Below are 14,368 nucleotides of genomic sequence, written 5' to 3' on the forward strand. Positions count from 1 at the left end.
CTATAGTAAATATTTTCTGATATGTTTTTTTTTTTCTTGTATAAAAATTTCCGAAAGCATTCTTCACGTATAGACGTATTTTCTGATATTTTTATTTTCCTGTTAAAAAAATTCCGAAACGCCTTTATAACCGATCTTATTATTTACTGATAAACTAAAACTACCGTGAGACTCACTCATATTAAATGATATTGTAACGGATAAATCACGTCTTAAACCGAGTTTAGCTAGACATGTTTCGGGCTATTTCGTAGCCCTTCTTCTAAAGGCAACGAATAGCCCGAAACATGTCGAGCTAAACTCGGTTAAGATGTGAGTTATCCGTTACAATATCATTTAATATGATTCTTCTTTTCTCAACCGTTACCGCATCCTAATAAAAAAAAAATCCTCTTCCGCTATCGCTTCCTCAAAATTTAAGAAGAATTAGTGTGTGTTCAAGGGGATCCGAGAATGGTTTAGATTCACAATTTGGTCCACTGGAAAATGTTCTTCTAATTAATTTGTGTGTACGTGCAGGACATCGTCTGTCGGGTCCGCTAAGTATTTATATATTTCATATCATCCCCTTCCTCATCCGCTTCTTCTTCCGCTTCCTTATCCGCATCCTCATACGCATCTTCTAAATTTGTGCTTGACACTTCCTCCTCCTCTTCATCATAATCACTTCCTCAACAACCCTAGTAAGCCTCCCCCTTTTATAGATGAATAGATATATAATATAAGTATAAGATATAATATATAAGTAGAAACGAAGTTGTTGACCATACATTTTATACATCTGCGCAGCTAGGAGTAAAAGCTAGTTTTCAATAATATCCTTTTCAAACTTGTTTGTGGCTGAACTGAAATCGCTCTCAAAGTTGTCGTTGATAACAAATGGTATTGTATCCCCGGATGGCGACTGATATTTTAGAGATATCGTCTCTGTTGTTAGATAAATTGTGTTTACGATAAGAACGTGCTCATTGTTTAGTTATAATTTGTGTTTAAAATGTAGCGTCGCGTTTGGAAACTACTGAAACATTAAAAAGGCTAAAATGGCTGAACGGAATTGGATGATATTTGATATGTATTTAGATAGTAGATTTCTTGAATAACGCAAAGGCTAATTTTTATCCCGATATTCCTATCGGATCGGGATAAGATTTCAAAATCTCAAACGATTCGAATTCAATGCATGTACCTACCATCAAATCCCGGCTCGCACCTCTGAGTTTTTCAAAATTCATGTGCGGAATTACATTTGAAATTTACCACGTGCTTTGCGGTGAAGGAAACCATCGTGAGGAAACCTGCACAAACCTGTGAAGCAATTCAATGGTGCCTGTGAAGTTCCCCAATCCGCACTGGGCCCGCGTGGGAACTATGGCCCAAGCCCTCTTGTTCTGAGAGGAGGCCTGTGCCCAGCAGTGGGACGAATATAGGCTGGGATGATGATGATGATGACCTATCATCAGCTAAATAAGTGATCTATCAATTTTCAAACAAGTTCCTTCCTATCAAATGAATACGCCGCTAATGTAGAACTTACAAGTTGACAGACACGTCTATTGATTATTGTTTTTTGACTTGCAAACTTTTAACAACTTTAGGGTGGTAGACCACATAAGTATTGGGCTGATGGTATGGTACAAATACAAACAAATACAAATGTATTTTATACGACCCTATCCCGTAGAAATTTTGTATATCCAGAAATTTCGGTAACTAGTAACTAGCGGATGTAATGGTTCGCACGCGAAGCGAGTAATTTGTCGAATATGGTTAGCTTAAAAAGTTGTGTTCGTAACTTACTATGACCTCTATAGCCTTTAGGTATCCAATTCACTTAGCAGCCAATCCACTCTCGCAGCAAGTGCATCGTGGACAATCGTGGTTCATGCTACAAAATGACTACAAAGTGGGTACTTTGTTACCACAGCAAATGCACTAATAACAGTAAAATAGTATTGCAATGACGACCAGATGGCCTAGTGGTTAGAGAACCTGACTACGAAGCTTGAGGTCCCGGGTTCGATTCCCGTGTCGGGGCAGATATTTGTATGAAAAATACGAATGTTTGTTCTCGGGTCTTGGGTGTTTAATATGTATTTAAGTATGTATCTATCTATATAATTATATTTATCCGTTGCTAAGTACCCATAACACAAGCTTTGCTAAGCTTACAAAATGACTACAAAGTGGTGTAATTGTCCGTGATAATTATTTTATTATTTATTAATGGTGGGGAGAGGATATAATGATCTCTCTCCAAGCAGGCCCTATACCACAGAATAGACAATATCTAAGACAAGTACAGAAGGTTCTCTTTTGCGATGTTGACGAAAGCTGCCATTTTATATGCCTACGTAATTTTTATTAGCAAAATCACCAGCACCACCAAGTGACATTGAACTGTAGTGCTGCGCACGAAGCTGGTTATGTCGTCTACGTTCTGCCCGTCGACCCACAGCTATACGAGTATACTACGAAATGCAAAATTCGAACTTCGTATCTTGCCGTCCCGCTGGGGCTTATATTATTTTATACGAGAGTGAGAGGGACGGTACGATACGAACTTCGATTTTCGAATTTCGTGATAGCTCCCCAGACGTTATGCCCGGGGACCGAAGTTCGAAGGAAGAGCGTCGGACATTATATTTATGGGTCCGAGTTGAGAAATTAACATTAAATACTCAAATATGCTACCCCCTGAAGGCTTCAGCAGTGAAAAATCAAACTCCTCAAGTCAACGCAATCGAAAGATACAGTCATTACAAGAATTGTAAACCGAAATATATGATTTATCAGTTTAAAATTAAATCCATCTATTAACCGACACATTTTAATAATGTCATTTATATTAATTCAGCTGGCGTTCAGAATATTTAACGCTGAAATAAAATAAAAAAATCTCAGCAATAATTCTAAGCAATTTATGAAGGTATAGGAAACTTAGATACAGTTTACTACAAAATATGTAGTCCAGGCTATTATTAGTGAAGTAATATGACATTTATTTCGACTACCTTGACCTTAGTCCTGAAGACTTAGGGGCTGTTTCACCATCCATTGATTAGTGTTAAGTGACGGTTAAATGTGATGCCGTCTCTATTTGTTTTGTTCGAATAGACGGAGACGGCATCACATTTAACCGTCACTTAACACTAATCAGTGGATGGTGAAACAGCCCCTTAGTTTACAAGTCGTCATGGTTTAACAAAATAGGGGTCGTAGGTTTGAGCCCTGACTTACAGTTTTTAGTTTTTTGGAATTTATGTGCAAAATTACATTTGAAATTTACCATGAGTTTACGATGAAGTCCATCATACATTGTGGACATATACTTACCTACGAAAATATTCAATGTTGCGTGTGAAGTTCCCAAACCACTCGAGGCCCGCGTGGGAAAACTAAATTTTTGGAGTGTATTTTAACGTGTGTTAAAATTATGAATTTGTAAGGACAAATTAAATTAAATCAAGCATCAAAGGAAATGAATTAAATTGATAAGCTAAACAAATGAAATAAGATTGAATTAAATTACGTATCATTCCAAATTTTCCATAGATCAATAACTACACTACGTACATTAAAAGGCATTATAGAGTAGTTTAAACAGAGTACCATTTCAGCTTCGTACAAGCTTATCGGTATCAATCCATGTAGAATAAAGCGACATAATAAAACCATCAAAGCTTATCGCTATGTATAAAACCGTTGGACTAATGGCGCGGGCAGACCAGAGATAGATGTGCACAATATGGCGGAGAAGGATCGCAAGCGCATTCCTGAACTGCGTGCTGATGAAGAAACTTAAGACCGCCGTGAGGAAGTGGCGGAGGATGCGCCTCTTCCGGAAGAAGGAGGGTGAGTTGAGATAGCACATAGATTTGACGAAAATAGTAGGTAATAGCCGTGATACCTTGTTTAATCTATGACCTCTCAAGCAGAGCATCAAGGGTGTTACATTGTAAAGTGCCTTTTGGTAAAAAAGAACGACATGAACAAACCTGAACACACTTAGGAAGCAATTTCATTGTGATGTGAGTGTGGATCGCACAGGGCCTGCAAGCCCGAGAGAGCGGCAAGCACCGAGAGCGACTTGTGACTAGTAGAAGAATATGTCAAATTAGGTACCGTACTATTCAAACGAAGCAACATCATTTGTAGGTGAATGACTTGTGCCTGAAAAATGTCATACAACGTTTTAAACTTTCGTGATTCTCACTCATAGTCAAAATACCATAAACGGGACTTATCACGCTATTTTCACACGAGTAATATTTACCTCGACGTTTCGGCAACGTAAGTAAAGTAGTCTACTCGTGACCACGGCAACTGTAACGTTGCCGAAACGTCGAGGTAAATATTACTCGTGTAAAAATAGCGTGATAAGTCCCGTTTATGGTATTTGCACTATAAATGTCATGCAAATCATAAAATTACCATAAAAGACGAGTATGCCCATGTCCTTTCCCATTCCCTTACCAGTAGTAATTTTTATAAATTCTCCAAAAGGATATAAGACATTTGGAAATTGTACGATTTATTTTACCTCAAGAGCTTTGCCCGGTTTTTTAATTTAGTTTCTTGTCCTGCGGCTGGTTTTTCAATTATTCAGAGAGATGAGTTTTTTTATAGCAGAATATTGTGGTTTTATAGTTAAGATTACCTGCGGAGTGAATATTGCTTAAGAAATTAGAAATTATCGAATCGGATTCCTTTTTCTTCTTTAATTTTTAATCATTGTCAAGATTTTTTTCCTAAATGTAGCCCTAAAGTTCTGTCGTTTTCATGCTGACGGGTCTATGCTAGCTGACGTGGTTTTCACAGAACGGGTGGACTCCTCTTGAAAAAGAATATTAGCAGCGCTAACTGCACTCGACAGATTTTACCTGGCCCTATACTACACTACCTACGAATTGCAAAATTCAAACTTCGTATCTTGCCGTCTCGCTATCGCTTGTATTATTTAATACGAGTGTGAGAGGGACGGTACGATACGAACTTCGTTTTTAGAATTTTTAGTCCCCCCTGGTACCAGCACCCGCTGGCGTGCGCCCGCTCCGTGCACCCGCGCCAGCTGGGCTACTACGAAACTCGAAACTCGAAGTTCGTGTCGTGCGGTCCCTCTGACACTTATACTATTCAATACGAGAGCGAGAGGGACGGTATGATACGAACTTCTAGTTTCGAGTTTCGTAGTAGCCCTGCTGCTATCGTAGCCCTAAACCAGTGATGTTTGTCGACAGATCTATCGATGAACCGGCAAGTGTCGACGGACCCGGCACCCTCCACCTCGGGCACTCCCGCACACTATCCAAGATCACCGCCCGCTGATCTGTTGCAACTGGTTCGTATGATGTTAAACACATACTCAACTAACTAATCCATACAAACCGGCGAGCATGTCATCATCCTCATCAGCCGGAAGATCCACTGCTGAACAGAGGACTCCCTCTTAGAACGACAAGTCACCACTTGCATGATGTCGTCTGTCCACCTAGCTAGTGGGAGGCCTGCCAACGCTTCGTCTTCCGGTTCATGGTCGTACTTGGCCGGTAATTTTACTTTGATATGTCGGTTATCTATTGGCGAGGCCACGCTTCACTCAATCTCTGCAGGGCTACTACGAAAGTAGCCAAACTCGAAGTTCGTGTCGTGCGGTCCCTCTGACACTTATACTATTTAAAACGAAAGCGAGAGGGACGGTACGATACGAACATCGAGTTTCGAGTTTCGTAGTAGCCCAGCTGTTTCGTATCTCTTTCAAAGAACGTGTCATAAAATATTGTCATGTAATTTCATGTTATCAAACTGTGTACTGTGAAACCCGTTTGACGCCTGATTGAGTGTTTACCCGATGCTCAAAGGAGGGTTATTGCAATAATATTATCCGTCCTCGTATCTTATTGCTAGACATTTTCATCAGGCGCTTCTAGGCTTTCTTAATAATGAAACAATAAATTTTAAAAATCAAAAACCCGATTGCCTTAAAAATACTACAAAGAAGAAAACAAGTTTAGTGGGCTAGGTAGGACTCTGTTTAGTAGCTAACTTAAAGTTCAACAGTCGGGACCCATTAGGTACTAAGAATTTTTGAGCTGGTCACGATTTGAATGGGTCCCGACTGTTGAACTTTAAGTTAGCTACTAAACAGAGTCCTAGCCCACTAAACTTATTTTCTTCTTTTTAGTATTTTTAAGGCAGTCGTGTTTTTTGATTTGATTTGATTTATATTTCTGTGAAAATGGTAGATTAATACTAATCTATAACCTATATATTTAGAATGGGATAAATATTAGCTTTCATTTGATACCCTATTCGATAGATATGAACAAAAAAAAATTTTTTTAAGTTCACAATTTGGCGCCAAAAATCCGCCATTTTGATTTTTCAAGAATTTCAAGTACCCAGTGTCACTCGCGTTATCAAGACGAGTCCAATGAATCGATTCAGCCGTTGTAGTTACGAGAGGACATAGGAATAGACATACATACATACATACAAACACATAACCCTACTTCTTCGCAGTCGGGTAAAAATAGAAGAAGTGTATACTACTACATTTATTGTCATATTTCTCCAACATAATTACAATGATGCTGCCTACTATTTTGTGATACTGTCATTCAGTACTTACAAATGGAAAATAATAATAATGATATTTTTATTTCGACCAACATACGATCATAGTAGGTATTAGTAATACATAAAGCTTAATTCTAGTGTTAGTAACGCTACACCTTATAGTACTATTACATGAACTAAATCGTCTACAAAAACTGACTTTGAATTTGTCTAATAAAGGTAAATTGTGAGCAAAGTTAATTAGGCAATAAGTAAATGTACCTACCTGTCTGTGAGACTAAAATGAATTGTCAGGTGGATCATTTGAAACCGTGTAGAAACATATCTATAAATGGTAACTTTTCTCAGTCTACGCAAACACAAAAAATGATCATTAGTTTTACGATCAATATCAAAGTCAATTTCTTCATGTTAATGTATCCATCCATCAATGATATATCCCACTAATATTATAAATGCGAAAGTTTGTTAGTCTGTTTGTGTGTTCGTTTGTTTGTTACTTCATTACGTCTAAACCGGTGAACCGATTTAGATGAAATTCGGTATACAGATAGCTTGAGTTTCGGAGAAGAACAAAGGATTAGTTTTTTGTATCCCGGATAATTGCATAGTTCCCGCGGGATAGCGATAACTGAATTCGACGCGGACGGAGTCGCGGGTATATATTATTATATATAGCCTAGCCTAACTCTTTCCGATGGAGTAGTCGCCATTTTGTGCGCCTCCCTGCCAATGTTTTGAGCTCCTGGTATTACCCCTAGTAGGTACTATTGTTGTGTCTTGTCATCATCATCACCATCAGCCTATAGCAGTCCACTGCTGGACATAGGCCTCCCCCAAAGAGCGCCATTGCGCCCTGTCCTCGGCTAGACCCATCTAGCTTCTACCAGCAGCCTTTGCAAATCGTCACTCCAGCCGGAGGGCGTCCTACACTACGTTTCGGCAATAACTCGTTTACTCGTGTCGTATTTTCACACCTTAGTAACTTTTTCTACCTAGCAAAGTGCTGTTCAACACTAAGTATTGCCAATTTTTGAAGACGCGGATTCTCAACTCAATATGAGCCATTCGTTTATCTGGGCGTGAATCCCTCATTACGCTGATTCTATTGTAGTCGCTACATTCTGGATTCAATGTATGTAAATATCTCCTCGTCCTTCTTTTTTTGACTTGAACAACACTGACCTTCTCTTTGGCATGATCCATGGGATTGTATAGTCATTCTATAGTCTGTGTTACCCGTGTGGTGTCGGGTTAGAATTACACCTCTCCATTTCTTCCGTGGATGTTGTAAGAGGCGACAAATGATGGTTAAGGTATACCGTAGGCGACAGGCTAGCTACCTGTCACTATTGTACTATTTTTATCAAACTTAAAGCCTAAAATTGCTTAAAGTGGCTCCGAGGTGGTAACGTTTTGTGTGCTCTGCCCATCATCATCGTTTGGGAATACAGGCGTGATGTTTGTTTTTGTGTGTGTGTGTATAGTCTGTGTTATTTTTTCAGGAACCTGACGAATCTCAGAGGCACAGAGAACAACAATTGCGACAATATTCGTTCTTCCAGCTTAGGGTACATTTGAAGAGAGGACAGAACTTAGTCGCCATGGACAAAAACGGTAAGTTCGTGTCCGATCTCATGTCAACACTAAACACGATAAAACAAAACAAAACGGCACTGAAGCAAGCGTTGGCAAGTTTTTTGATGTGAAGCTATTGGATGTTTTTAGAGTTTATTCCTTAAGCCGAGTTTAAACTTGCAAGAAAAATCGTGCAAGTTGCATTACATGGCGAGTTCGTAAAACCAACGAGTTTTTAGAGGTCAATCGAGCGCCGCAATGTAATGCAACTTGCACGATTTTTCTTGGAAGTCTAAACTTGGCTTTAAGAGTAAAACAGAGAATTCCTTGATGATGATGATGACTATAACTCTTTGCAGAAAAGAAAATTTCATGACGAGTGAAATGAATAGTGACAAGGGGTGGGGGGACTAAAAATGGTCAAAATTGGTGTGACTGAAAAATATGTGATTATTTATCCTTTGCTATGGCATATTCAAAGTAAATTATTGAATACTTCATTAACTATTAAATAATAGTTAATAGATAAGTAAACTCCAGTCGCCCATCCTCTTACAGACAGATAACACGCGTCCTATAGTTTTTAAACAATCAAAGAACTGCCGCAGCTTCAATCACATTTATCATTGCCTTCTCTGCGAAGACACGGCAGCTTGTTACTCACAATACAATTTACCTTGGCATTTGTGACACCAAAGTTTCACCACTATAATACAGAAGAATGACTATCACGAATATACGAGGAAAAGCTTCATTGACAAAGGTACCTCTGCGAAGGAACGTCTGATTCAATAAATTATTGAAATCTGCCGTGGCGTCTATCCCTTTCTGTCATTTTCTATGTAAAAGGTATTCCTTTCACAATGCTAATACTAATCACATTGCAATACAATATGTAGCTTAATAATAGTGCTTTGATACAAGTTCTGCTAATATAATATTCACACATAATGATAATTTACTTAATATTCAGCACTGTCGCCGATCTCCTAAAGATACGTATATTTCCAAAGTAAGAGCTATTTTAAATAACTTAATTCACGATAGTAAAGAGCTGACAATAACACATATTTTTATTCATTTTATCTACACTGAACACAAACATTTTTGTCTTTTATTTTTCAATTATCATTTGCATGTTATAAAATTTCTTGCAATTCTTTAGCTTCTGCTTTAAACTTTAGTCATTTGATAGCATAATATTTAGTTAGTAAATAGTTATAGCATATTTTGTTTGAACAATGGAATCGAAATACAAGACCGACTGCACCCGTTTTCAACGGGTTTAGCGAACGAGGTGATCATTCAATCAAGGAATCATAAATTAGAAAAGTCTTGTAGTTACCATTAGTATTTAATATAATTGTTTACATTTAATAAAACTCGTTCTTTTTGGTCCTCTATGACCTAAAAATTTAAAATGAAAATCAACAACTTTAGATTTAGCATAGCGAATAGTATCCCATATAATTTCCTAGCTCCCTAGCTTATTCTTTCGTTTGCTTCTTCCTCTTCTAACATACACCTCGTGGGGTCCAAAACCAGGATTGTTGTCAGGCACCAGTGACCCCTACGTCAAGTTCAAAGTAGGGGGGAGGTTGCTGCACAAGTCCAAGATCGTCTACAGAGACCTGAATCCTGTGTGGGATGAATGTTTCACCGTGCCTATCGAAGATCCATTTACTCCGGTACAGATAAAGGTGGGTATCATCATGAACTATGATTTTAATTTATCGCTATATCTTGATAGTTTTGTGCATGGCACTTGATAGAACCCTGTTGCAGTCAGCATTTGCCGTACTTATCGGAAAAATATTTATAAGGGCAGTAATAGTCTCCCTGCGACAGGATTCTATCGAATGTTACACACGAACTTGTCAAGGTAGGTATGGCTATATACGTGCAAGACGTCCACCAACGAGATGGGATGATGACCTGGTTAAAGTCGCAAGTTTACGGTGAATGCAGGCCGCTTCCAACCAATGTAACTGGAGGTCTATGGGGAAGGCCTATGCCCAACAGTGGATGTCCTAGGGCTGATATGATGATGATAATTATACGTCCAACATGCACATACAGCCGGTGAAAATCACTGGCACTTGAGGTATCCCATCTTAGGCCTCTAGGTTGGCAACGCATCTGCAATACCCCTGGTGTTGCAGATGTTTATGGGCGGTGGTGATCTCTTACCATCAGGAGACCCACTTGCTCGTTTGCCATCCAGTCGAATAAAAAGTAAATCGTGGGTTCAAACCCGGGCTCGCACCTCTGAGTTTTTCGAATTTCGCTTTATCCGTACAAATCTGTGAAGCAATTCAATAGTGTGTATGAAGTTTCCAATCTGTACTGGGCTTGCGAGAGAACTACAGGCGCAACTTTATCATTCTGAGAGGCTATGCCTGTGCCCAGTAAGCGGACGTATATAGGCTGGGATGATGATGAGGAATTCAGAAAAGCTCTGATGCTAGAGTTCAGGCTCGAGCTCAAGACTATCTGCTTTGTAAGACCAATAAGCCAGACCAAATTACTTGGCAACAAGTTTTTTCCACTCCACCTCACTCATAACCGTTCCAGGTCTTCGACTACGATTGGGGCTTACAAGACGACTTCATGGGCTCCTGTCACTTGGACCTGACGGCTCTAGAGCTGGGCAGGACCCAGGATCTGGTGCTCTGTCTTCGGGACCCAAACAAGCCTCAACTGGACATGGGGGAGATTGTTCTGAACCTCACGCTGTGGCCCAAAAGCCAGGAGGATAAGGATCAGGTAAGGAAAACCTTTTTTTTAGACATCGGTTACACTTACACACTAATTCTGGCGTCAATTCAGTCCAACATTCTGGTCTGAATTTATTTATTTATTTCAAGGAGAGCAAACAGAAGCACATGTACCTATACAATTATGTACTTATAAAATGGATACAATCTTATACGAGTACTGCCTTCTCGCAACGTAACGTTTGGCAACCTGTTTCATTTCGCAACTTTTCATTTCCCAAACTCTAAAACTGTAAATATTTCAGGATTTATTTCAGGGCCATGGTGTAGAACCCTTTAGGTAGGTTAGGTTAGTTTTATAAAAATCCTGAAATATTTACAGTTTTAGAAATATTAAACAGTTGGGAAATGAAAAGTTGCGAAATAAAACAGGTTGCCAAACGTTATTCGCCGAAACATTAGTAAACCAATCTTATATTCACTTACTCCCTAACAAGCTCCCACTAAAACATATGGCTTAAGTGATTTATGTAAAATTTCATGAATTTTATTTTTAAACATTTGTCTCGTCATACAAATATATCCACTGACAGAAGTAATTTACCATAAGAGTTACACAAGCGTCGCGATGACCTGCTGGAAGAGAACGGAACGACGAACACCATTCGAGAACTGAAACGTGAAGGAACTCTAAAGCTGATCTGTGATAATAGCTCCGCACTTTTGTTAGTGCCCTCTACAGATGTGACTTATATACTTACAATGAACGGCGTCCGACACGTTACGCAGGCGTTTAATCAGTTTCGTGGCCCATAGCACCACGAAAATGATGACCACGAAATTGAAAAGTTCTTACTTTCGCGGCTCTGCAGTAAATATCCTATAGGTTTGAAGGAAATGAAATCAATATTGAATAACTCAACTGCAAATGACACAGCACCAGTAAAACATTATATTTATTTACCCAATACTCACCAAGTCGCAACCGTATTGAAAATGACGCTCGATCTTTGACGCAAATCTAACTTGAACCTTTATTACATTAATTATAGATAAATAATTATGGCTTGCGATAAACATTATACGTCATATGACGCAGTCTTATTTTCAAAGTTGCTTATAGTTAAAGAAGGATTTACAGGAGGTTTGACCTCTTTTTTTTGTTTAAAATATTACTTAATAAGTGTGGCTACGAAAATGATGGTGTATTTTGGAACAACGGGAAATGTAGAAAAAAATAGTCTTATCAATGTCCTAATTTTTTTATGTTTGCATGCATGGTATATCATATTATCAACATTCAATCCATGTTATAAACAGCAAGTTTTTCTATACCTTGTATTTTTTAACAATACTACAAAGTAGTCAGGGATGATCCGAACCTGACCACGTAACTGACTTTTGTGCAGAAAATTTAAGTTATTGTGGAAAAAAAGATAAAATTGAATAAAATTTATTTATCACAAGTTTCAGTGATAATATCCTAAGCAACTTAAAAACAATAAACGATATATTTTCTAATTTTATAACTGAAAATTTGAGTCTGAACACAATTGAACCTCTCGAAATAATAACCCGCCTAGTTTCGACGTATGATATTTTATAATACTTCAATAGGTTAAGGGGCAATTACACTGAGCCGTTGGCCGCATGCTGCATGCGGCGACCGCAAAAGTGTAAAGAACACGGTAATCGGCCGCATTCGGCGAGCGACAGCTGCCACCGCCTTAATATGGCCGCCGCAGTAGACGGACAGACTAATGTAAAGACGACGATCGTTCGCCGTAGTAGTTTGAAACAAATTCGGCGACCGCATTAGGTGAACGACGCAGTGTAATTGCCGCTTTAGGTGCAATGGCTCATTTTCTTCCCTGTCAAGCGCCTAGAAACTTTTTTGAATTTAGAATTACGACAGAATTACTACGTAAACCCTTTCAGACTGACGGCCTGATGGTCCAGACTGATGAAAATCGAATATTTTTAATAATATTCGTCAATCCGATCTGAATGACAGAAAACCAGAATGACGAACTGAATTGACGCCGTTATCAAAGTCATAATAAATATGGCACTCTAAGCAGTGCCGCATTTATATTTTTTTATGTGAAGGCCACTTTATTTCCGCCGCCCCATGTACATGTTTGACTTTTATCCTCTGAAATCGAGTGAGCGTCCTCTGAAATCTGTCGCCCGCGGACTGACTCTAAGGCTGCGTTTCCACCAGAGATGTGAGAAGATACGTTGCGAGAAATGTGTTTGTCATGAACCAATAGAAACGCTTCATTTACCTATCCTTGCTCCGCCGAGCTGTTTCCACTAGAGATTGTCTGAGCGAAAATAGGTAAATAAAGCGTTTATTTGGTTCATGACACACATATTCCTCGCAACACATCCTCGCTCAGCTACTACGGTCATGAAGAAATAAAAAAAAATTGTTATTGAGAAAACAGTGTTCACATTGTAGCATCCTTAGTAAAGGATGATTAGCAAAAAATGTTTTAGAGTACCTCCCATAGACGTAAAGTGGGGGTGACTTTTTTTTCTCATCCAACCTTGTAGTATGGGGTATCGTTGGATAGGTCTTTTAAAACCATTAGGGGGTTGCTAAAACGATTTTTCGATTCGAGCGAGCGTTACCTACATTTACCTATTTTTTTCGTAATGGCTACGAAACCCTATTTCGGGCGTGTCCGACACGCTCTCGGCCGGTTTTTTGTTATATGCAAGTATGAGTGTAAAACATGAAACTACCGTGAGACTCGCGCGAGCAGAGCGGTGGCGCGTAGTGCGCGTGTTGCGGCAGCCGCCGAGCCGCGTTGCTCCTATGAAGAAGGGCTACGGATTAGCCCGAAACATGTCGAGCTAAGGTCGATATAAGACGTGAATTATCCGTTGCAATATCATTTAATATGAGTGTAAAAATATAAACTTATTTAAAGTTTCAAAAATAGTTACCTACTTACCACAGACTCTTATTCCAACGTACTTAAGTGAATTTTTTTTAGTGGTTCGAATGCATACATATTTTTGCGCTTGACTATAAATATATCTCTTAGCTCATGGCATCTCTATTTGTTTCATCTTCAATGTGTATATGTGTCTTTGTCACACATTGTACAACCTTCTTGCGTCTACTCACTTTTACTTAGCCCTTATCTTGCCCTTATTGCTTAACACCTTAACCCGACCAGAGACCACTATATTTTTTTACTCATGTTAAGATCTGGTTTTTAAAAGGCATAACAATACTGGCCTTGCGGTCAGCGGGACTTGTTTGGCAATAAATTTTATGTTCCAATTGCGTGCAATACGCGGTACTAACAGTCATATACCCCTTCGAATGGCTTTACCAATACCTACGCTAAAGCCCGGAGAAGTGAGACTGCCCAGCGCAAAAGTTTGACAGCTCATGATAATGTTATTACTTATGGCATGCCAATGGGGGGTAATCGCACTTAGGGGTTGCACTTATAAAGAAATATTCTTCATTAATTTAT

The 14,368-nt window shown here is 39.0% G+C and overlaps 1 protein-coding gene across 9 annotated transcripts in view; it reads left to right on the top strand.

The window, feature by feature from the left end:
* Mctp (multiple C2 domain and transmembrane region protein) overlaps positions 1 to 14,368 on the top strand; it is a 152,856-nt gene that overhangs the window by 104,115 nt on the left and 34,373 nt on the right. For 5 of the 9 annotated variants that reach the window (XM_074104805.1, XM_074104807.1, XM_074104826.1 and 2 more), the window contains 4 exons: positions 5,238 to 5,338; positions 8,082 to 8,193; positions 9,700 to 9,854; positions 10,729 to 10,920. In XM_074104805.1, coding sequence (XP_073960906.1) covers positions 5,238 to 5,338; positions 8,082 to 8,193; positions 9,700 to 9,854; positions 10,729 to 10,920 — 560 coding nt within the window. Of the gene's footprint in view, positions 1 to 3,552; positions 3,853 to 5,237; positions 5,339 to 8,081; positions 8,194 to 9,699; positions 9,855 to 10,728; positions 10,921 to 14,368 lie in introns of those variants that run through there. The other 4 variants (XM_074104808.1, XM_074104810.1, XM_074104809.1 and 1 more) reach the window with 4 other exon arrangements.

Source organism: Choristoneura fumiferana, chromosome 22 (assembly GCF_025370935.1).
Source record: "Choristoneura fumiferana chromosome 22, NRCan_CFum_1, whole genome shotgun sequence".
In the NCBI taxonomy this organism is placed as follows: Eukaryota; Metazoa; Arthropoda; class Insecta; order Lepidoptera; family Tortricidae; genus Choristoneura; species Choristoneura fumiferana.